At 36.5% G+C, this 24,513-nt stretch overlaps 1 protein-coding gene and 1 pseudogene across 2 annotated transcripts in view; one reads left to right on the top strand and one right to left on the bottom strand.

Annotated features, from left to right (window-relative positions):
* Positions 1-306, bottom strand: part of NXT2 (nuclear transport factor 2 like export factor 2) — a gene marked incomplete in the record, with an annotated part of 7,556 nt that extends 7,250 nt beyond the window's left edge. For both annotated transcript variants that reach the window (XM_027766907.1, XM_014582747.2), the window contains 1 exon segment: positions 243-306. In XM_027766907.1, coding sequence (XP_027622708.1) covers positions 243-257 — 15 coding nt within the window.
* A 474-nt stretch (positions 307-780) lies between these two features.
* Positions 781-24,513, top strand: LOC102474654 (THO complex subunit 7 homolog pseudogene; annotated as a pseudogene).

The following is a 24,513-nucleotide window of genomic DNA, read 5'->3' as shown; positions in this document are numbered from 1 at the left end:
CCCCCTCTCCTCGCCACTCGCTTCTCCCCACCTCACGGTCTTTTCCCGGGCCAGAAAGCGATCTCACAGCCATCGGAGGGCGGGGGCGGCAGGGCGGGCAGCAGAGTGGGTCCCGCCTCGGAACCCCGCGGGCCTGGCCCTGATTCGCCACCTGTCCATGTGACCAGCAGCCACCCGCCCGGCGCCCCTCCTCTCACCCGAGCCCTGGAGCCCAGGCACCTTGCCTTCCTCCATACACTCACCACCGACGTGGCCATCGGGGAGCCCGAAACTGCCGGAACCGGCAGTGGCGGCGGCGTCACTGCGTGCCTCCGGGGGCGGCCCCCCGCATGGAAGATCAACTATTTAGAAAGAGACCGCGACCCGCCAAACGCACAGAATTCTCTGCCCGCCCATTCTCTCCCGGAAGTAACCCGGTGCGTTGTTAAAAGAACCCCGACGATCCAACCTTAAGTCCCACCTCCTTTCAGTTCCGACTGTCACTTATCCACTTTGTTTATTTACTTGTTTTCTATTTATCTACTTAGTTTAAAAGAAAAGAGAAACAAACTTTGCTTTTGAAAACCTATACTCAAGACATCTAGTCTCATCTCAATTTTCTAATGACGCGCTCTGGGACAGGCTAAAACGAAACGGTCCAATTAGGAGGAGTTTTTTGCCCCAAGGAGGTGGGACCAAAGCACGCTGAAGCCCAATGAGACACAAGACGAGACCTAAAGCTCTTTAGCATATAGAAAAAAGGGGGTGGAGCTTCGGGAAAGGCGCGCAATCGTACTGCGCATGACTGATAAGAGAATGATTGAGGGTTCTAGAACATTCACGCCTAACCGATCCTCGCCGATCCGACAACGACTCTGCGGTTTGCCTGTTATCCACTATGTGACTGTCACATTAGCCGTATTGGATGGAAAAGTCTCATCCTGGTCCTTTATTCCAGGATGTTTGTTTCCTGCAGACCTCAAAACAAAAATTACAGTGCCAGTCACCTTTTCAAAACTAGTTATTCCATGAAATATTCTAATGGCAGTTAAAATGTTGAAGTGGTGACCTCTTGCAAGATACTTTCCTAAGCATTTTTCCCCATATTCAGTTATTACTTATAAAAATAGTGAGGTAATTATTATGATTTTATCATTTGTATTTCACAGCTAAGATACAAAAAGTGATTAACCTGCCTAGGGAGAGTCTCACACTCAAGCAATGTAACTACCTCACAATGTAGCTTTGCCCCACCATCCCTCAAAAAATCACTTAAAGCCATCAAACACTTCTGAGTTGACAATCATGTTGCTACTTATGTAGTCTTACCAGGAGTGGCTAGTATGTGGCTCCTCACGATAATAGTCACCCCTTCCTTGGTATCTTCGTCTGTCTCCCCGTGACCAGTCTTTTTTGGATTTTCTCATACTTGTGGCCTGATGTTTCCTCCAGTTCGCCTCCTGTTAGCCTATCTCTAACTGTAGCCACTTTTCAACGTATCTTCCTCCCTCTCGAGCTACTTTGTTCTAACGGGCATCACTACCGTCACTTCCGGGGCACCTCCCATTCTAAAGCTTCCCCCCTCCCACATGATCTCAACTCCTACTCATAATGAGGCTAACAGTTTATCTCCACTGCCCACCCCCTCCAATGTGAACTTGTCTACATATGGAACTTTGCTAAATATGAACACTTGGGGCTTTTCAAACTCATGTGTAAGGTTAAAACATTATTTTTCTCTCCACTTCCAACCTCTGTATTCTCTCAGTCATTTATTCTTGAAATCTAAGTCTTTGTTTTTTGGTTCTTGTCCCCCCCATCCTTATCATTTACTATTCAACAAATATTTATTAACCACTTGTTGTGTGCCAGACAATGCACAAAGCTTTGGATATAGAGTGGTGAACAAAACAGATATGATCAGGACCCTCATGGAGCTGGAGCCCGTGGTGTAATGGGAGTGCTAGACAATAAACAAAACATTAATGAGGTGCAAAGAAATTCCAAGTAATTTGCCTAATTCTGCCCATTTTCTGAAGCCACCTCTTCATATTTTTGTCTCTTTTCTGTCTCGATACACAAATTTTGACTTTGATTATTCTATTCTCTTTTTTTCCTCCATATTCTCCTTATCTTTAAACACTTACCTTAGTGTTGTTTCAATTTACCTTTCCATACTTCTGTTGCAATTTATCAACAATGGCAAAGTTAATTAGTATTATTTGCCAAAAATGATTGAAGTTTACTACTTTATTGATGATTGCTTTCTTGACTGCTATTCATGCATTTACTTATACTATTCTTTCTTTTTTTCTTTTAACTTTATTTACTTACTTACTTATTTTTAATTTGACGGGGGTGGGGGGTAGGTAGGTGGGGGCAGAGAAAGCAAGCTGCTAGGTCCAGGACTCAAACCATGGTTGGGCATGTGGGAGGCCAGCACCCTTAACCCACCATGCTAACTGCTGGCCCCACTTATATTATTCTTATTTTGGAATGTTTTCCCCCTCCATTTCTGCTCTTCAGGCAGGTACAATCTCCTCTGTGAAGCCTTCCCTCATTTCATGTCTCCTGAACCCCAACAGATGTGACTTCTACAGCTCTAAGAGTATTTATTGATATGGCAACAATGGGGAATAAGGAGAGTGTTGAGAGTATTGGAAGGGTACACCTGATTAGAGGTCAAGGGAAGTCTCAGAGATTTGCACTGAACTTTTGCATAGAATTTTTTGCTCTGAAGTGGGAATTGCTACAAAGATGGGAGGTTGGGTAAACTGGTAATATAAAATCAGTGTTGGGATCTGATTTTCCAGAACAGTGATTTAAAACCATAAACTATGTTTCATTTGTGGGACAACTGGGAACTGGTGAATAAGACACAGACTTGCTTTTCATTAGATAACTGCATATGTGCAGAAACTAGGGAGAGTAACTAGGAATGGTATGAATAAGCTTTTCTTAGGACACAGAATGGTGTTTTGGTTAAGCACCTTATTGTTGGCACTCATCTGGGTTTAAGGTGCTGACTAGCTCTGTGACCTTGGCCTTTCCATGGCTCCATCTTCCAATGTGTAAAATAGCAATAATAGTACATGTTTCATAGCATTGTTGTAAGAATTAAATGAGTCATTGGCTGCAATTTTCCCTGCTTGATGAACATTATTTTCCTACCTATGGCAGAGCAGATTACACAACCTGCTGTTTGAGAGTATGAAGTTGGGGCAGATTAAATAACTGGAATTATTGAAAGGCATCAGGACAATTCAAGAGAGGATCAGGGACCCCAGGATAACAGTCTGTAGGAGCAATGAGCCAATTAAGATTTCTGTGCTGGGTAGCCAGCTCTCCTGGTCAAGTGTAGACCTAATGGAACTTAAATTGTTAGGAGCTACTGACATTTCTATCTGAATCTTTGTCTTCCTCTGGACATGAACAGGACTAACCTAGAACAAACAGGAAAGTGATTTGAGAAGTCAGCTCTTTCCCCGCCTGGGAGGCTTTAGGATGGAAGGTGCCCCTTATTGGCAACTGTCTCATACACATAAATAGTGCTTTTTATAAAGCAGCTTTAGGGTTTGGATGGTGGTGCAGTGGTGAAACAAGATGCTCTGGGAGGTTGACCCACATGGGATGGTTCCAAGTTCATGTCCAGAGACCTTTCTAAGTATACCAAGCATGTGTGTGCTCATGATTTTGACATGTCTGAGGTGAAGGTGGATCCTGTAATGAAGACCCTGTTGAGTTTCTCTTTCTTAAGAAATATATAAACTTTAAAAAATACAGCTTTATTGAGGTAGAATTTACATACTATACAAGTCACACATTTAAAGCATACAAACCAGTGATGTTTAGTATAATCACAGAATTATTTAACCATCAGAATGAAACTTTAGAACATTTTTAATATCCTGGAAAAAAACAAAAAACAAACCTTTCCCATTGGCACTCAATTCCGCTTTCCCTTTCACACCAGAACCTGGCAACCACCAGTCTACTTCTTGTCTACCTCTTGTTACTCTTCTGGACATTTCTTATAAATGCAGTGTACAATATGTGGTCTTTGTGTCTGGCTTCTTTCACTTAACAAAGTGTTTTCAAGGTTCATCCATATTGTAGTGTATAGTACTACTTCTTTCCTTTTAATTACAGAATAATATTCCATTGTAAAGGTTTAACAGGTTTTATTTATCCAATCATCCATTGATGGACAGTTGGGTGTTTCTACTTTTTGTGTATTATAAATAGCCCAAACTATGAATGTTGACTTCTATGAACTCTTGCATACCAGTTTTTGTGGGTACATATACCAGATACATAGGAATGGGATTGCTGGTTCATATGGTAACTTACATTTAATGTTTGAAGGAACTTCCAGACTGATTTCTACAGTAGCTACAACATATTACATTGCCAATAGCCGTGCATAAGGGTTCCAACTTTTCTGTATCCTCACCAGAATGCGTTCTTCTCTTTTTGATTATAACCATCGTAGTGAGTGTGAAGTGCTATCTCACTGTGGCTTTGACTTGCATTTCCTTGATGCCTGATGTTATTGACCATCTTTTCATAAGCTTATCGGCCATTTGAGTACCTTCTCTGGAGAAGTGACAATTTAGATCTTTTGTCAACTTTAAAAGTTGGGTTATTTGGTATTTTACTATTGAATTTTAAGTGTTCTTTATATATTCTAGATACAAGTCCCTGAGTATATATATGATTTGCAGTATTTACTCATTTCATGAGTTATCTTTTTATTACTGTAGAGCTGTGGAGAGGGCTATGGTAGCAGATGAGTAGGTCAAGTTAGAACACAACAAATTCTGCTGTCCTTAGAGATACTAGGCATTTCTTGAATAAATGCTCCTCGGATTTTTTGCAAGTGTTTGCTTAACTTTTAGAGTTATAGAAAAGTTGATTTAACAATTTTTGTCAGTGTCAAATTTAACAATTTGACTCACTCTAGTAATCATACATATATATGTGTGTGTGTATACATAGATCTAATACCATTTTCATTTTCATTGGTTTTATGGAGGAGTGGCTTCACAGAGGTCCTCACTCTACCATTCTTTACTCCTTTTGTACATCTTTTGAAAGACTTATATTGCAAAGAATATTGCATGTAGATATCTTATGACATAGTGATTTAATTTCCTTTTGATATACAGAAGCATTATTCACAATAGCCAAGATGTGGAAATAATGTAGGTATTAATCAATGAACAGATGGATAATGAAACTGTGACACACACACATATGCAGCAGAATATTGCTTGTCCTTACAAACAAAAAGAGATTCTGCTATTTGCCATAACCTAAATAAACCTGGAAGACATTAGGCTAAGTAAAAATGAACTATTAGGTTGTTAGAAAAGTCATGACATATTATTTTGTTTTTCTGTGCAAAAACACATCATGAATTTTCTGATAACCCAAGAGAATCAGGAAGAAAAAAAGACAGGATGATCTTACTTACATGAGGAATCTAAAAAGGGGGGAAAAAAAGTCCAGTGTACAGAGATAGAGAATAAAACAGTGGTTATCAGGGATAAAATGAAAGGGAGGAAATGAGAAATATAGGTTAAATGATACAAAGTAACAGGTATAGGACAAACAAGTGTAAAGATCTAATGTACAACATGAGGACTATAGTTATTATTACAATAGTAATAGTGTATTGTATTTGAGATTTTTGTTCAATGAGTAGATACCTTAAATATACACATTAAATTTTATTTTAAAATACCTGATTTTAGTCTTACTTCTATTATTTATGTACTTATATTCTCTACTAGAATTTTAGTTCCTGGGGAATAACATAGTGCATTTTTCATATATTAAATGCCTACCCAATCCACTGCACTGGGTAAAAACCTTCTGCACAGTAGGCTATTAAAATTGAGTGACCAAATAAAACGTCTTCCTTCTTTTAGCTTGCCTTTAGCCCCATTTTGAATCCAGTCTGAAGGAAACAAAGGTGGGAATTAATTTCCTATAAAGGGAACGTTTTCTTCCTGTGACATAGAAGTGAGAGTGTAATCCATTTTCACCTCATTACTTTTCAATTGCCTCCCCCTATGGGATATTCACAGGTCTTATCTTCAAGGGAGAACAATTCTTTCAACTCCCTGCTGGAAATTTCTTTTTCTTCAAATAATTATTTTCAGAAGCAAAATGTGTAATAAGGCTCTGTACCAGTTGAACTCTAAGGTTTGGGGAAGTACCACTAAGTCTCTGGCTCATCCAGTTTGCAAATTTCTTAGAAAAATATGAATTATGATTGTCAAGACATTGTAATGAAACATTTAGGTAAAGATAAACATTTAATTAACAAGATGAGGAGCCAAAATTAGCAAGTTCCTTATTTTACTTGGTTCTGTCTTAAAAGTCTTCTTTATATGGGGCTGGCAGGTGGCATGGTGGTTAAAGGTGCTGGATACCCACATGGCTGACCATGGTTTGAGTCTTGGAAATTGCAGACTAAATATCTATTTTTTTTTTAATCTTCTCTCTCCCATCTAGGTCCAAAATTCTCCCCACTCTCAAGAGCATAGTAAAAACAAAACACAAAAACAGACAAAACAAAAAGTACACCCCCGTCAAAGAAAGAAAATGTTGTGGAGACTTACTGTAGTGGCTGAGTTTTTTTTCTAGTGTTTTTAAGTATATTTTTTCCTGATATTAACATTGATCTACCAACATTTATTATTATTTTCCTGACCTAACTTTGTCTCATTTTATTTTCAACCTTGTGGAGTTCTTATGCTAATGTGTACCATTTCTTTTTATAAAAGCAGTTTTAAAAATTATTATTATATTTAACTTTTATTTATTTTAAAATTTATTTTAATACTTTGACTAGGCAGGGACAGAGGGAGAGGGAGAGGGAGAGAGGAAGAGAGAAAGCAAAGAAAGCTACCAGGTCCAGGACTTGAACCACGGTCGACCATGTGGGAGTCCAGTGCCCTTAACCACCATGCCATCTGCTAGCTCCTGATTTGTATCTTTTCTAAACTGCATATAACTGGATTTTTTGGATGGAGGGACCTGACAATCTGTCTTTAAAAATTTATTTATAATTTACTGATGGTAATGTTTGCAAAATTTGAAAGTATTTCTTTATGAGTTTTACAGAAATATGAGGGGACTACAAGAAGTTCATGAAACAATGGAAGTATTGGTTAATTTCAGTGCAAAAAATTTTAAAATCTGTGCATAGTTTTTTATGAAGCACATTTTCTGTGAGCTTTTTGAAGACCTTTTATATATACCCATGTAAATACCAACTACAGTGCATCAAAAGCGGAAAACCTTTCCTGTGCCCTAGAAAGCTCATCCCTGTCCTTTCCTGGTCAAAACTTGCCAAAGGTGGCCACTCTAGTGACTTCTAGAATCAGCTATTGAACTTAATATAAATAGTATCATATCATATATACTTTGTCTTAGATTTTTTAAAAGTCTTTTTTTGTTGTGGGGTGCATGCACTCACCAGAGAGAGACAGAGACACAGAGAAGGGAAATGTCCACCCAGCAATCCCTTCTTCTCCATTCTCCTCTCAAGATTTTGGGCACACACAAGCATCTGGCATATATTTCCAAGCCGCTGGGCCTAGGATTTAAACTACAGAGTTGGCCATGTGGGCCAACTGCTATTCCAATATTGTATATACTCTTTAGCACCTGACTTTTTAATTTATTTTTTTAACAGACAAAAACAGTTATATATATTTCTGGGGTACAATGGGATGTTTTGATATATGTCTTCATTATGGAATGATTTTATCAAGCTAATTAACATATGTGTCACCTCACAAGTTTAAGTAAAATCTATTCTTCTAGCAGTTTTGAAATATGCAATGTGTTATTAAGTGGTCACTTTGCTGTGTAACAGATCTTGAAAAACATCTGGGTTTTTCACTCAACATTAGTGTGAGATTTATCCATGCTGTTTCCTTGTAATTCTTCCTTTTTTTATTGCTGCTTATTTGTCCATTTTTGCATTGGCTGACCTTTGTGTTGGTATTGGTTTGGATTATATTAAATAAAGATGTTATGAATTGTATTGTATATATCTAAAAGGTGGATAAGAGCACTCATTTCTTTTGGATATATACAGAGGACAGAACTGCCACATTATTATAGGTTGTACAAATAAATTAGATTTGCATTTGGTGTGAGGTAGGGGTCCAACTTTATTCTTTTTTAAAAAATTGTTTCCCACACCAAATGCAAATGTAATTCACAATAGACTGAAAGGAATGCATACACATTTAATGTAAAAATAAATGAATAAACTTAATTATATGTTGAGGAGTTGAACTGGAAAAGAACCTTTTAAGAGGACTTTAAATGAATTTGATTTTTAGCCACTGGATTTAGACCACTAATAGGATATATTATAAGGTAAAGTAAATGTAGAGATACTGGTATTGTTTTCATAAGTTATATTTTGGTGTTAGTACTATTTTTATAAGATGGCTATGTGTACAATTGGGGTAAAGAGATTTAGTATTTTGGTAGCAAAAAGTAGAATTTCTATTGTAGGAGGAAAAAGATACAGATGTAAGGTCAGTGAATAAAAATAACAGACATACATATAGGTCTTAAACACTGAAAACTATAACACACCAGAGAAAGAAAATAAAAAAATAAATGAAAAGAATCCTCTCTTAAAAAAAAACAACATTTTTTGATACATAGTCAAACCCCCCCCCCCCCAAAAACCAAAAAACAAAGCACATGCACACACACACAGAAGACCAGTTTTAGTAGGTTCTGGCAGATGATTTTCCAGCTGGTACCTTCTTCAGTAACCTATGACAATTCTAGTTACTACACATTGTTGCCAAAAGTTGGCATTGTTAGTCTTTTTATTTTTAGTGATTTTGGTGGTTGTATACTGGTATCTCATCATGGTTTTAACTACACATTCTTGCCAAAAGTTGGTATTGTTAGTCTTTTTATTTTTAGTGATTTTGGTGGTTGTATACTGGTATCTTAATTTGCATGTCCTGATCGATAATAAGATTAGCTTATTGGCTATTTATATATCTTCTATAGTGAAAGACCTGTTTGAATATTTTAGTGATGGTTTGAAAAAATGGGTAGTCTATCTTTTTTAAAATAGATTTGTAGGATTCTTTCTGTATTTTGGATATGAATCTTTTGTCAGATGTCTTGTTAGTGTCTTCTCTAAATCTATGCTTTACTTTTTTACTATGTTAATGGTGTCTTTTGATAAACAGAAAATTTTAATTTTTAAATTATGATTTCTAGTTTATAGTAATCATTGTACATCCTTGTAGGGTACAATATGGTTTTCAAAGCATGCATATAGTGTGTAATAATCAGATCAAAGATCTAGACATACTACTTTTCTTCAGCATCATTATTGTACACATTCAATGATAGTTCTAGTTTTTTTTTTCTTTTTGAAATATATCTTGAATTTTCTGCAACATGTTTACTCAGCTATGTTATACGGCTTCCTAGCCTATTCCATTATTTCACATACATTTTTGAGTCTGTTGTTCATTTCATTCTGAACCTGTCCACCCTCTCAGCCCACTTGGAACTTATGGTATCTACCCTACTGTCTCTACTTCTATGCCATTGAGTATTTCAGTTCTGCTGTACAGTTTGGATATTTGTTAAGTATGTTAAGTGGGATCATACAGTATTTGTCTTTCATAGCCTTGCATTTCACTTAGAATTATATCTTCTAGGTTTGTTCACTTGTGTCAAAAGTTGGGATTTCATTGTACTTTATGTCTAAATAGTATTCCATTGTGTATAGGTATCACATTTTCTTAATTCACTCATCAATTGTTGGACACTTAAGTTAGTTCCATGTCTTAGCTATTGTAAAGAATGCTGTGATAAACTATAATGTGCAAATGTCTGTGTGACAGAGTGATTTCCTGTGCTTTAGGTAAACACCTAAGAGTGTAATTACTGGGTCATGTGGTAATTCTAATTTTAGATTTTTAAAAAAATTTTTTAGAGGTTTTTGCTATAGGGTGCGTGCGTTCGCCAAACAGAGAGAGAGAGACAGAGAGATAGGAAGTGAGAAATCACCCCCCAGGGGGAATGGCCATGCCACAATCCCCTCTCCTCCATTCTCCTCTTGGGATCTTGGTCACGCACACACATGTGCCTGGCGTGAGTTTAAGCCACTGGGTATGGGACTTGAACCACGGTCGACTACATGGGAGTCCAGCAGCATAGCCATTATGCTAACTGCTGGTCCCAGGATGGGAAAATTAACTTTGTATGCTGTAATGATATACAGTGAATGAATGCAAAGTTTAAAATGTTGGATTATTAGTGTTTCTGCAGGTGAGCTGTTTTGAATTCCTTAGTAATTCTGGTTTCCTCTCCCTTATCTGAAGTACAGTATGCAATTTTCTCTCATTCTTTAGGTTGTCTCTTACTCTGTTTATTGTTTCCTTTGCTGTGCAGAGATTTTTAGCTTAATATAATCCCACTTATTTATTTTTGGTGTCATTGACAATGCTTTAGGGGTCTTATTCAAGAAATCTTTGCCTATTTCAAGGTCTTCAAGTGTTTACTTTGTATTTTCCTCAAATAGTTTTAAAGTTTTAGCCTTTATATTTAACTGTTTAATCTATTTTGAGATAATTCTTGCTAGTAGTGGAAGATGTGGTTCTACTTTCATTTTTCTGCAAGAGGAAGTACAGATTTCCCAGCACCATTTGCTAAAAGACTGTCTTTTCTCCATGGAGTTTATTGTGACCTTTGTCAAAAATCAGCTGGCTATATGGTGTTGGGTTTATTTCTTGGTTCTCTATTCTGTTCTCTTACTCTGTGTATCTGTTTTTGTGCCAGTACTATATGTTTTGTTTATTGTGGATTTGTAATATAATTTCAAATTGGACAGTGAAATGCCTCCAACTTTATTCTTTTTGCACAGTATTTTTTTGGTGATATGTGGTCTTTTATGACTAAAAACACATCTTACTATTGTTTTCTTTTCCTATGGTGTAAAATGTCACTGATATTTTGATAGGAATTACATTGAATTTGTAGATGACTTTGGGTAGTATTATCATTTCAACTATATTGATTCTTCCAATCCTGGGATAAGAGATATCTTTCCATTTTTTTCCTTGTATACTTTAAAATTTTTTGTTCATTTTTTAAAAAATAATTTTCCTTTCAGAGAGATTTCAAATCTTTGATTAGATTTATTTCAAGGGTTTTTTTTTTTGTGCGTGTGTGTGTATGTGTGTGTGTGTATAGCTATTGTAAATGGTGCTGCTTTCTTTCTTTCTTTCTTTTTTTTTTTTTGGAGAGGTTTTTTTCCGCTATAGGGCACGTGCGCTCGCCAAGCAGACAGAGAGAGACATAGAGACAGAAAGCGAGAAATCACCCCCCAGGGGGGGATGGTCACACCGCAATCCCTTCTCCTCCATTCTCCTCTCAGGATCTTGGGCACGTACGCACACGCGCCCGGCGTGAGTTTTTAAGCCACCGGGTCTGGGACGTGAACTGCAGTCGACTACATGGGAGTCCAGCGACATAGCCATTACACTAACTGCTGGTTCCCAATGGTGCTGCTTTCTTCATTTCTGTCTCAGTTCCTTCATTGTAACTGTATAATAATAGTACAAATTTTTCTATATTGATTTTGTATCCTCCAACTTTACCGAATTTAATTATCATAACTAAGAATTTTTTGTAGATTATTTATTTTTTTCTATGTATGTAATAATGTCATCAAAAAATAGGGACAATTTAACTTCTTCCTTTCCAATATGGATGCATTCTATTGTCTGATTGCATTGGCTAGAACTTGCAGTACTATGTTGAATAGGAGAGGAGAAAGTAGACATTCTTGTCTTCTTTGAGTTTTAATTTAGAAATGCTTTCAATGCTTCCTCATTCAGTATTATGTAAGCTGTGGGTTTGTCATATATGGCCTTTATTATGTTAATAAATGTGTCTTCTTTTTAAAAATATATTGCCGTAGGACACATGTGCTAACCAGAGAGAGATGTAGGTGGAGGAGTGGGGAGAAAGCACCACATTGGGCTATGGTCATATAACAATAATTTCTCCATGTATTCATCCTGTCAGGATTTGATTCATGCACATGCATGTGTCTGGTGTGCTTTTCAAGCCACTAGGGCCAAGATTCTAACTGTGTCGTCAGTAGGGTGGTATCTGGCTTCCCTAACCACAAGGAGACAAAGCTGGTCTAATAAATATGTCTTCTATGCATATTTTGTTGAGCGTCTTATCCATATATCCATGAAGAGATATATTTTATAAAATGCTTTTTCTATGGCAATGGATAAGATTATATGGTTTTTGTATTTCCTTTTTAAAATGTGATTTATGTATTATGTTTATTGTCATTATGTTGAACCATACTTGCATTCTGGGGGTAAATCTACCTGATCATAGTGTATAATGTTTACAATATATAGTTGGATTTGGTTCATTAGAATGTTGTTGAGGGCTTTTGCTTCTATACTTATCTAGGATGTTGTTCTATAATTTTCTTTTTTGTTGTGTCTTTGATTTTGTTATCAAGATGATGGTGGCTTTTTGAGAAGGTACCTCTCAGATCTTTTGAAATAGCTAGACAAGAATTGGCATAAATTCTTTAAAAGACTTGTAGAATTCAGCAAGGAAGTCATTGAGATCTGGTCTTCTCTTTTTTGGGAAACTATTACTGATTCAGTCTCATTGCTTGTCAATTGGTCTAGTCAAGTTTTTTTAATTTATTTTTTTTTGTCATTCAATCTAGGTATGTTATATGTGTCCAGAAAATTGTCCATCTCTTCCAGATTTTCCAGTTTGTTGATCTATAGTTACTTATAGTAGTCCCTAATGATCTTTTGTTGTAATGTCCTCTTTTTCATTTCTAATTTTATTTTACTAGGTATTTAGCATGCTTTCTCTATTTTTATTAGTTAGTCTAGCTAGAGGTATATTACCTTTGTTAAAAAAAATCAGATTTTCATTTCATTTTTTTGTATTGCTTTTTGTTCTCTATTTTATTTATTTTTGCTCTTATCTCTGTTTTTTTTCTTCTATTTTGTATTTCATTTGTTCTTGCTTTTTCATTTACTTGAGATTCATCGTTAGGTTGTTTATCTTTTCATTTTTCTATTTTTTTTCTTGTGAGCACTAATTGGTATAAACATACCTCTCAGTACTGCTTTCACTGTCTTCCAAAGATTTGAGAGTACTGTAGTTTCCTTTTCATTAGCTTCAAGGAATTTAAAAATCACACTCTAAATTTCTTCAATGGTTTTCAAATCATTCAAGAGCATGTTGTTTAATTTCCATGAATTTGTGTGTTTCCAAACGTTCTTTTGGTTGTTGATTTCCAGTTTTACTCCATTTTGGTTAAAGAAGCTGCTAGATATGATTTCTATTATTTTAAATTGTTTACATGCTTATTTTGTGCCCTATTATGTGGTTAATATTACAGGATGATCTTTGTGCAGCTGAGAAAAATATGTATTCTGAGAAAAATGTATATTCTATAAACACCTGTCAGATTCATTTGGTTTATAGTATTGTTTAACTCCAGTGTCTTTTTGTTTAATTTTTATCTAGATGACCTATCTAGTGGTGAAAGTGGTAATCTTCAACAATTGTTATGTTAGAGTCTCTCTCTCCCTCAGGCCAGCAGTTTTCGTTTTATGTATTTGTGCACTCCAATATGGGGTACATAAATACTTATAATGGGGAGCCAGCGGTTATGTTGCTGAACTCCCACATTGTCCACTACATTTTGAGTCCCAGACCCGATGGCTTGAAACTCCCGCCAGAGCATGTGTGCATCGGTTCAGGGAGAAGAATGGAGGAGAAGGGATCGCAGCATGACCATCCCTCCAGGGGGTGATTTCTCTCTTCCCCTTTCACTGTCTCTGTGTTTTTTCTTCTCCAGCAAGCACATATGCCCTAAGGCAAAAACCTCTTTAAAATATTTATAATGGTCATATCTTGGTGTACTGATCCCTTTGATACTATGTATGTAATGACACCTCCTCCCCTTTTTTATTGCTGGTCCCCCTTAAATATTTTTTGAAGAACTGGTGTAGTATTGGTGAACCCTTTAGTTTAGTTTAGGTCTGGGAATGATTTCAGTTCTTTCAATTTGAAGGATAATTTTTCTGAGTATAGAACTCTTGGACACAGATAAGGTTTTTTATCTGTTGACGAGGATGTGTATAATAGTCTCAACTGGGCTGGACTGAGGTGTATATCAAGCTGGGTAAAGTCTCTTCACAATCTAAATGATGTATACAAATTAATGTATGAATAATAATTTTAAAAATTAATAAAAATTTAAAACAAGAACTCTTGACTGAAACAGTTTTTTCTTTCAGAAATTTGAAATTGTCATTCCATTCCCTTTTAGCCTTTAAGGTTTCTGTTGAGAGATGTGATGTTGGGACCAGCAGTTATCATAATGGCTATTTCACTGGACTCCCATGTAGTCGACCGCGGTTCGAGTCCTGAACCTGATGGCTTAAAACTCACGTAGGACACGTGTGTGTGCATGCCCAAGATCCCGAAAAGGATTGCAGTGTGGCCATCCCCCCGGGGGGTGATTTCTCACTTTCTGTCTCTCTGTCTGTCTGTTGAATGCATGTGCCCTATAGCGAAAACCTCTCCGAAAAAACAAAAAGAGAGAGAGAGAGAGAGAGAGAGAGAGAGAGAGGTCTGATGTTAATCTGATGGGATATCATTTATAAGTAACTTGGTGCTTTTCTCTAGCCATTTTTTTTTAGGATTTTATCTTTATCTTTGAATTTTGACTTTAATATGCCTTGGTGAGGGAAGACATTCTTATTTTAAATCTGTTTGGTGTCCTTTGAATTTCCTGGATCTGGATGTCTGTATTGCTTCTTAGATTTGGGAACTTTTCAAGTAATATTTTATGAAATATATTTTCTATGTCTTTTTCCAACTCTTTGCTTTCTAGAATAACTATTATATGAATATTCAGTCACTTAATGGTATCCATGGTGTCCCATATGTTCTCTTCATTTTCAAAAGTAATTTTGAATTTCTTTTTGATGCTTTGTAGTTCAGAGGTTGTGTCTTTAGGTTCTAAGATTCTTTCTTCTGCATAGTCTGAACTGTTATTGATGCTCTTTATGAAATAAAAATACATCCAGTATTGTATTCATTTCCAGAATTTCTTTCATTCTTTTTAAAGATGTCTCTCTCTACTGAGTTCCTCATACATGTTGTCAATGTTTTTCTCATCTCCTGAAGTAGTTTGTATTCTCTTGCATATTACTGAGTTTTACTATGATTAATATTCTGAAATCCCTTTCTGACATTTCTGTGATTTCCTGCATTTTGACCATTGTTGGTGGAGAGTTAGTATATTCTTATGTAGAAGAAATAGTTCCTTGTCTTTTAATATTTCTCATGTCCCTGCATCGATATTTAGACATCTGGTGGAGAACTCACTTCTTCCTGTAAAAGAGGTGAGTTCCCTAGTGCTGATAATAACTGCTGCCTTGTGAGTGGGTGCCTAAATACTCAAACCCTATGTAGGGGTTGGGGATTCTCCAGATAATGTAGCTGAATGAAGATATCAGCTGAAAGTAGGTACTATATTCTGTATTGAATGAGTTGCACACAAGAGGACATAGGTGCTTGCTGAAGACTTGCAGCTTAGGGGGTGACTAGTTGTTTAGTTTGATATGCATTCCCTAGAGGTGGAGAAAGCTGTTTGATTTAGTGCTTGATTCTTTTTATTGGTGTAGCACCCTTCTGCAGTTGGTTCATTGAAGGAAGGAGGGGTGAGGGCTATTGTTGTTACATACAAGGGACTCAAAGCAGGCATCTTCAGTACTAGCAGGTGAGTGGGGGACCTGAAGAGGCCTCTGTGGTACAGATAGGTGGCTGGGGTCTCTGGATGAGTCTCTGAGGTATAGGCAGGATGCAGGTCCTCTGGTGGGCTTCTGGGATAATAGTGGGTTCCAGTGAAGGTGTGGGGATGCTCTAAGTAGACTTCTGAAACACTAATGGGGCTCATTGGGGGCACAGAGGTGTTCTGGGTGGGCTCTGTAGCACTAGCATTGGCCAATGGAAGTGTGGGTATGCTCCGGGTGTGTGTGTGGGGGGTGTCTGCGAAACTAGCAAGGACTTTTCAGGGTAAGGAGGTACTCTGATCAGCCTCCTGGGCTACCATCAGGGTAAGTTGGGAGCACACATATACTCTGGATGGGCCCATTCAGTGTAGTTGGGGCCAGTGAGGGCATGGGTACACTCTGGTTGAGTCCACTCAGTAGTAACAGGGGCTTGTGGGGGCATGAGGGTGGTCTGAGTAGGCCTATGCAGTGATAATGGGGGCCAGTGAGTGTGTCTTTATCTCTAGAGGAAGTGGTGCACCCCTATCTCATCCCTTTCACCCATGTTGGGGTATCCCCAGCACTCACCTCTCTGTCAGTTACCTTCTTATTAAACTCAGCGTTCAGGGAGATCAGGAGAAGGTGCATTGTAGATGACTATAGGTGACAACAGGGGAGTAGGGATCGGTTTCTGGAGTTTCAAGGCTGGAGATAGGGGGTACAAGTGCAGGCCTGCCTGTCGGTTGAAGGTGGGGAGGTGAATGTTTGGTTTCCTCAATTTCTTCTGTGGGTGAAGGGGAGGATGTGATCATATACCAGGTTCTCTTCTTAAGAAGAGGTTTCCTGTGGTGGTCTATCTATATTTCAGAGTGTATAATACTGCATGATTTTAGGTACCAGGTTCACGTTTCTACTGCTCAATCACTACAGCCACTCACATAGGTCTGACAGGATTTCAGTGGGTTCTCAGGAATGTGAAGATTTTCAGGTTTTCTACTTTTGGGACAGATTTCACTTCAGCAGCTGCTTGGATCCTGGGACTTGGGGTTAATTAGCCTGAGGTCCTTTCCTGAAGCTATGCAACCTTGTGGGTCTCTGGAGTTCTTTTGCACTGAGCCAGGGGGCATGCAGAGTGCTGGATCCCAGGGCAGCTAGAAATGCCATCCATGATGATACCAAATTCTTCTAGAGATCTCTCGCTCAATTATTCTCAGCAAAGGAGAGATTCCCTTAATCTCAGTCAGCTGTGTGTATTTTGGTTCCATTTCTATGCTGTTTTTCTCAAGTTTCCATGTTTTAGATAACTTCAGATCTTTCCTTGTAGTTTTAAGTGTTTGTCTTTAGAAATTTCAGTCAAAAATATGTCTGAGTAATTATTATTTTATACCTTGATTAGAGAGGAGTGCTGAATATTTGCTATCGGCCATCTTGGACTCTCCTCCCAAAGTTTTTAATCTTTTAGAAATTATAATTTGTCAAATTTTATTTTTAAAGTTATTTTATGTTGTGATTAATAAATCATTGCTTGCCTGAAGGTCTTTACGCTATTTTCCTGTGCTTTATCTTTCATATCTATATCATATCTTTAATTCATCTTGAATAAATTTTTGTGTGCTGTGTGAAGCACAGGTCAGGTGACCTGGAACCATTAATTGAAAAGACCATCCTTTCATTCTCAAAGTTGCAAAGGAGGAAGAAATGGAGGAGGAGGCTTTGTGGCATGACAGTCTTCCATGGAGGGTGCTTCCTCATTTTCCCTCTCTCTCATCCTCTCACTCTTTGTCTGTCTCTGGCAAGTACATGTACCCTCTAGCAAATTTTTAAAAATACAAAATAAGAAAACTTTGTAAAGTCTGACAACCTTGTTCTTTATTCTCCTCAAAGTTTTCTTGCCTATTGTAAGTCTTTTACATTTCCATATAAATTTTAGATTTAACTTTTCAATTTCCACATAAAGATATGCTTCTGACATTTTGGTTTTGAGTGCATTGAATTTTAGGTCATTTTGAGGAGAATTGAAATCTTAATAATATTGACTTTCCAAATTAAGGTACATGGTATATTTTTATTTTTTAAAATTTAAGTCTCTAATTTCAGCAATGCTTCAGAGAAGAGGTCTTAAGTATCTTCACTATTCTTTGAAAGCTTATATTTTATGGTATCATAAATGGTTTTATATTTTAATTTTTAAAATGGTTTTCTATTATTTATATAGATATATAGTGATTCTTATGTATCTGACCTTATCTAGAGACTTTGTTAAAGTCAATTAAATATTTCTAATAATTTGTAGATTCTTTTGAGTGTTTAAAATACATAATCATTCTGTTTATAAATAGAATTTACTTTTTCCTTTATAATTATCATATTCTAAAATTTGTTTATCTTGCCCTATGGCTTTAACTATAGTTTCCACTACAATTTTGAATGAATTTGGTGATACTGGTTATCTTTGTTTTGATTCTGATCTCATGGTAAGACCCTAAAATTTCACCATTAAGTATGATGTTACTTTTTAAAAACACTCCTTATTAAGTTAGAGTTATTTGTATTCCTATATATATTAGTTCATTTTTAATAAAAAATAGATGTCAAATTTTATTAAATACCCTTTCTTCATCAATTGGTACCATTCTCCTTTACTCAGAAAACATAATAAAATATACTAATTGACTTTCAAATGTTAAACCAAGATTCCATTAGTGGATAAACTCACTTTGTCATCTTCCCTTTTAATATATAAGTGGAGTCATTTTGCTAATATTTCATTCAGAAATTTTGCATATATGTTCATGACAGATATTGGTCTGGGATTTAACTTTCTTGATATATCCTTGTAAGATTTTGATATTGAGTCTCTGCTGACCTTATCAAACATAACCGAATCAGCTAAAGCTGATTCTAATGTTTCTTTTCTTTTCTTTTCTTTTTTTTTTTTTGAGTTTTTTGTTATAGAGAGTGTGCACTCGCACATCCGCAAGGGGGGATGGCCACACCGCAATCCCTTCTCCTCCATTCTCCTCTCGGGATCTTGGGCACACACGTGTACGTACCTGATGTGAGTTTAAGCCACTGGGTCCGGGACTCAAACTGCGGTTGACTACGTGGGAGTCCAGCGACATAGCCATTACGCTAACTGCTGGTCCCAAGCATTATTGAACTTATACAGAAAACCCTTCTGCCACAAAATAAGAATAATTTTTTGTATATATTTGTTTAAATGGAAACCTTTTTAAAAAATCCTGTTGATGGCTTATTATCCCCTCTGTAGCCCAGTGCTGCTCAAATCACTTGGGGATCTTATTAAAGTGCATTTTCTGAGCCAGTAGGTTTGGGATTAGGGCCTGGGATTATGCATATCTAACAAACTCTCAAGTGAAAACCAATACTTAGAACAATCACACTTTTAGTACCAAAGACTCATTGGCTTTCCCTATTCTCAGGCCTTCTACTCACTTATGTCAGGACCACCACTATGGTTGTGTTGAAATGCCTGCTTTTTTTTTTTTTTTTTTTTAGAGAGAGTATTTTTATTTTTATTCAATTTGACATCCTGATTAGAATAAGAGCAGAGAGAAACTTTGTACACATTGCAATATTATTACATCATTGCTATATGGCTTTTTTTTTTGCCATAGGGTTATGTGCACTCACCAGAGAGAGACAGGGACAGGGAAGGTGACAAATCATCCCCCAATGGGGATGGCCACACAGCAATTCCTACACCTTCACTTTCCTCTTGGGATTTTGGGCATGCATGCACATGTTCACGGCAAGATTTTTAAGTTGCTGGTTCCAGGACTCGAACTATAGTCAGCCATGTGAGAGTCCAGTACTTTACCCACTATACCACTTGCCGGCCCTGTGAGATGCCTTTTAACAAATTTGATGTATAACATTTTATTTTATTTTATTTATTTTTTCAATCAAGATATAATCAAGAATACAAATGAAAAATATTAGACAAATAAAAAAATAGCTTCAAATTATTTGGATGAATAGAACTGTCCTCATATGTACTTTAATCCTAATGAATATATATAATTAAACCAATTTGTAAAATAACCTGCTAACAGAATTTAATTTCATGATGAACCTGTTCATTTTTTTTCTTTTTTCTGTCTGTCAAATGTTTTCTCCCCGTGCACCTCACATCCACCCTTAACCACCCACTCTCTACCATTCACTTGCCCCCATTAAAATCTCTAACATTTACATCCATCCTCTCCACCATCACGTTTTCAAGTCTCTGAACCTCTGCCATAGCATTTGGTACAAATTTAATAGGGATATAAAATGTATATCTTTCAAAGTCTGGCTCGCTTCGCTCAGCATTAAGTATTCTATATTTGACCATTTTGAATCAAACAATAGGAGCTCATTGTTTCTTATAGCTGTATAATATTCCATAGTTTATATGTGCCAGTGTTTCGATCTAGTCATCAGTTTTTGGACACTTAGGTTGGTTCCACATTTTAGAGATTGTAATTGCAATAAACATGGATGTGCAGATATCTTTCCAATAGAATGTTTCCTATCCTTTGGGTAAATACCAATCCAAATTCTCTTGGATTACTGGATCATATGGAAGATCTATTTGTAGGTTTCTGAGAAACCTCATATTGTTTTCCACAGAGGTTGGACTAATTTACATTCCCACCAACAGTGTGAGAGCATTACTTTTTCACCATAGCTTTGCCAACACTTGTTGTTCTTTATATTTTTTATACTAACCATTCTAACTTGGGCTTAATGATATCACATTGTAGTTTTAATTTGCATGTCCATTATAACAAAGGACTCTGAACATGTTTTTTTATGACTCTTGGCTATTATTGTTCTTTGGAGAACTATCTTTTCATTTGCCTATCTTTTAATTGGATTGTTCATTATTTTATGGGCAAGTTGCTTGAGTTCCCTACATATTCTAAATATCAATACCTTGTCTGAGTAATAACTAGCAAATATTTTCTCTCTTCCAAGAATTGTTTTTCTACTCTAGTTATAATTTCCTTTGCTGTGAGTAAGCTATTTAGCTTGTGGTTCCACTTGTCTATTTTAGGGATCATTGCCTATGCTTTATAGATCTTATATATTTATTTATTTTTTAAAGAACATTTTACTATAGGGTACAAGTGAGAATCACCCCTCAGGGGGATGGTCACACCACAATCCCTTGTCCACCATTCTCTTGGGATTTTGGGCATGCACACACATGCGCCTTTCATAAATTTTAAGCTGCTGGATTCAGGACTTGAACCAAAGTTGACTATATGGAAGTCCAGTGGTATAACCATCATGCCATCTGGTGGTCTATAGAGGTCTTGTTTAATGTCTTTTAAAGTTTCTCTTACAGTTTCTATGAGTAGCTTTGTAGTTAGAGGCTTTGTATTTAAATCTTGATCCATTTTGAGTTAATTCTAGTTATTGGTGAGAGATAGTGGTCCAGTTTCATTTTTCTGCAGAAAAGTCTAGTTCTTCCAATGACATTTGCTGAAATGACTTCCTTTTCTCCAGTGCATTTTTAAATACCCTTTATCAAAGATCAATTGACTGTATGATTTGGAGTTTATTTCTGGATTCTTCATTCTTTTCCATTAGTCTATGTATCTATTTTTTGTGCCAGTACCATGCTGTTTTGATGATCACTGCATTGTAATATACTTTAAAGTTGGGTAGTGAGCTGTCTTCTATTTCATTCTTTTGGTACAGTATCGCCTTTGCAATACAAAGTCTTTTTTGATTCCAGACATATTTTGTAATTTTTTTTTCTATTTCTGTGAAAAATGTCTCAGGTAATTGGATTGGAATCACATTGAATATGTAAATTAATTTGGGTAGAACTGAAATTTTGATTATATTGATGCTTCCAATCCAAGAGCATGAGCTGCCCTTCCATTTTCAAATTTTATACTCAATTTCATTTTTCAATTTTTAATAGTTTTCCTTGCAGGAGTCTTTCATCTCTGTGGTTAGATTTATTCCTAGGAATCTTATTTGTTTTGTGGCTATTGTAAATGGGATTGCTTTCTTCAATTCTGTCTCAGTCTGTTAATCATTGATGCATAAAAATGTTATAGATATTTGTATATTGATTTATATCTTGCAACTTTATTGAATTCATTGATCTCTTCTAGGGGTCCTTTTGTAGATTCCTTTGGGTTTTCTGTGTATATATATACTCATATCATCTGCAAATAGGGGCAGTTTAAATTTTTATCCTGTCTGCTGCCTTTTATTTTGCTCTCTTTTCTGTGTGTATTTGCCAGGATAAAGTCAGTATGTTTTAAGCAGCATATAGTTGCATTTGATTTTCTGTGACAGAAAAATCAGTCTGGTAATATTTGTATTTTAATTTGAATGTTAAGATAATTTATGTTTAATAGTTTAAATACTTGGTTTTGTAGTTACCATTTTGCTTTTTGCTCTCTATTTGTCCTATTTTTTCTTTTTTCTTTCTTGACTGCTGCTTTTTATTCAATATTTTTATTTTACCATTTTCTCCTCTACTAATTTTTAAATTAAACATCCTTTCATAATTCCATTTTTTGTTATCCTAGAGATCATGAAGAGTATCCTTGACTTTTCTTAAATTAGTATTTTTACCAGTTCCTGAACAGATAATAATCATATGTGTCGCCCTATTTACTGACCTCATAGCTTTTGTGGAAGTGTTATTTTATATTTTCTTTCTATGTAAGTTTAAAACCTTATAGAAGGTGGAACCAGCAGATGGTGTAATGGTTATGTTGCTGGACTCCCATGTAGTCAACGGCATTTCGAGTCCTGGACCTGGTGACTTAAAACTCACGCTGGGCACATGTGTGTGCATGCCCCAGATCCCAAGAAGAGAATGAAGGAGAAGGAATTGCAGCATGGACATCCCTCCGGGGGAGGGTTACTTCTCGCTTTCTGTCTCTGGTAAGTGCACAGCACACACTCTATAGCAAAAATCTCTCTCAAAAAAACTAACAAACAAATGAAACTCAAACAACCTTGGTCAGCTATGTGGCATCTGGCCTCCTTTGAGCAGCACTTAACCACTGTGCCAAAGGCTGGCCCCTGGTTTTCTAGTACTTTTTGAAGATTTTTTCATCAGGGATGTTGATCTGCTGTTTGCTTTCCTTGTGATAGCTTTGTGTGATTTTGGTATCAGAAAAATGCCAGCCTCACATGTTTGAAAAACATTGATATTAATTCTCCTTTAAGTGTTAGAATTCTCCAGTAAATTCAGCACTGATCTTTTGTGTTGTTTCTGTTGTTGTTGGGAGGTTTTAGGTAATGATTCAGTATCCTTATTAGCTACCAGTCTGTTCAGATTTCAGTCTTGGTAGATTGTATGTTTCTAGAAATTTATTCATTTCTTCTAGGTTACCAATTTTGTAGTGTATAATTGTTCACAGTAATCTCTTTATGATCCTCTATTTTTATGTCTTCTTTTGTAATGTACCTTTTTTTCATTTCTGATTTTTGTTCAGCCTTTTCTCTTTTTTTTTGTAGTCTAGTCATCATTGTGTTGATTTTGTTGATCTCTTAAAAAAGGCGTTAGTTTTAGACATGGAATCAACCCAAATGTCCAAGAACAGATAAATAGATTGAAAAATTGTGGCACTTATACACTATGCAATACTACTCAATCATAAAAAATAATGAGACCCTGACATTCGATACAAAGTGGATGAATATGGAAGATACAATGTTAAGCAAAGCAAGCTAGACCATGAAAGACAGGCATTGTATGTGCCCCCTTAAAATATACCAAATGTCTGAACTCTATGGCAGAAACTGAAAGATTAGAAGGTATAATGGCAGGGAGGGCAACTGCGGATTCTAGAGACAGTATAGGAATGGGTGGGTAGTGAGAAGGTGGAAGGAAGGGGATCAGGGGAAAAAAAGAGAAGAATGTAATGTATGCAAACATGAAAAATTATCTATTGATGATAATGTATATGGTAATATCTTTGACTTGACTCATGCACAATATTCATTCTGGGAAAAACAATTTTGCATGCCGTAAAGATGTACAGTGACCTCAGCTTGAGCCCCGCAGCTGCCGCGCATGCCATGGAAGCTGTGACTAATGACGAAGTCATACGGAAGCATCTGCTCCAGACGAAGGCATACGGAAGCGTCTGCTAATTGATGGAGATGGTGCTGGAGATGATCGGAGAATCAATCTGCTAGTAAAGAGTTTCATTAAGTGGTGCAGCTCTGGATCCCAAGAAGAGGGATATAGCCAGTACCAACGTATGTTGAGCACACTGTCTCAATGTGAATTTTCAATGGGCAAAACTTTGTTGGTGTATGATATGAATCTCAGAGAAATGGAAAATTATGAAAAAATTTACAAAGAAATAGAATGTAGCATTGCCGGATCACATGAAAAAGTTGCTGAGTGCAAAAAGCAAATTCTTCAAGCAAAACGAATACGAAAAAATCAAGAATATGATGCTTTGGCAAAAGTGATCCAACATCATCCAGACAGGCATGAGACATTAAAGGAGCTAGAAGCTCTGGGAAAAGAATTAGAGTATCTTTCACATATTAATGAAAGTGTTGAAGATAAGCTGGAATTGAGACGCAAACAATTTCATGAACTTCAACAAACATTAGAAAATGATGAAAATCTCTCAGAGGTGGAAGAAGCTCAAGAAACAAGCATGAAGCAGATCCTAAGCCATAG

Source organism: Tupaia chinensis, unplaced genomic scaffold, assembly GCF_000334495.1.
Source record: "Tupaia chinensis unplaced genomic scaffold, TupChi_1.0 Scaffold143771_1, whole genome shotgun sequence".
NCBI classification, from domain to species: Eukaryota; Metazoa; Chordata; class Mammalia; order Scandentia; family Tupaiidae; genus Tupaia; species Tupaia belangeri.
Note: the sequence above shows the minus strand (reverse complement) of the source record. Positions and strands in the feature narration are given on the sequence as shown.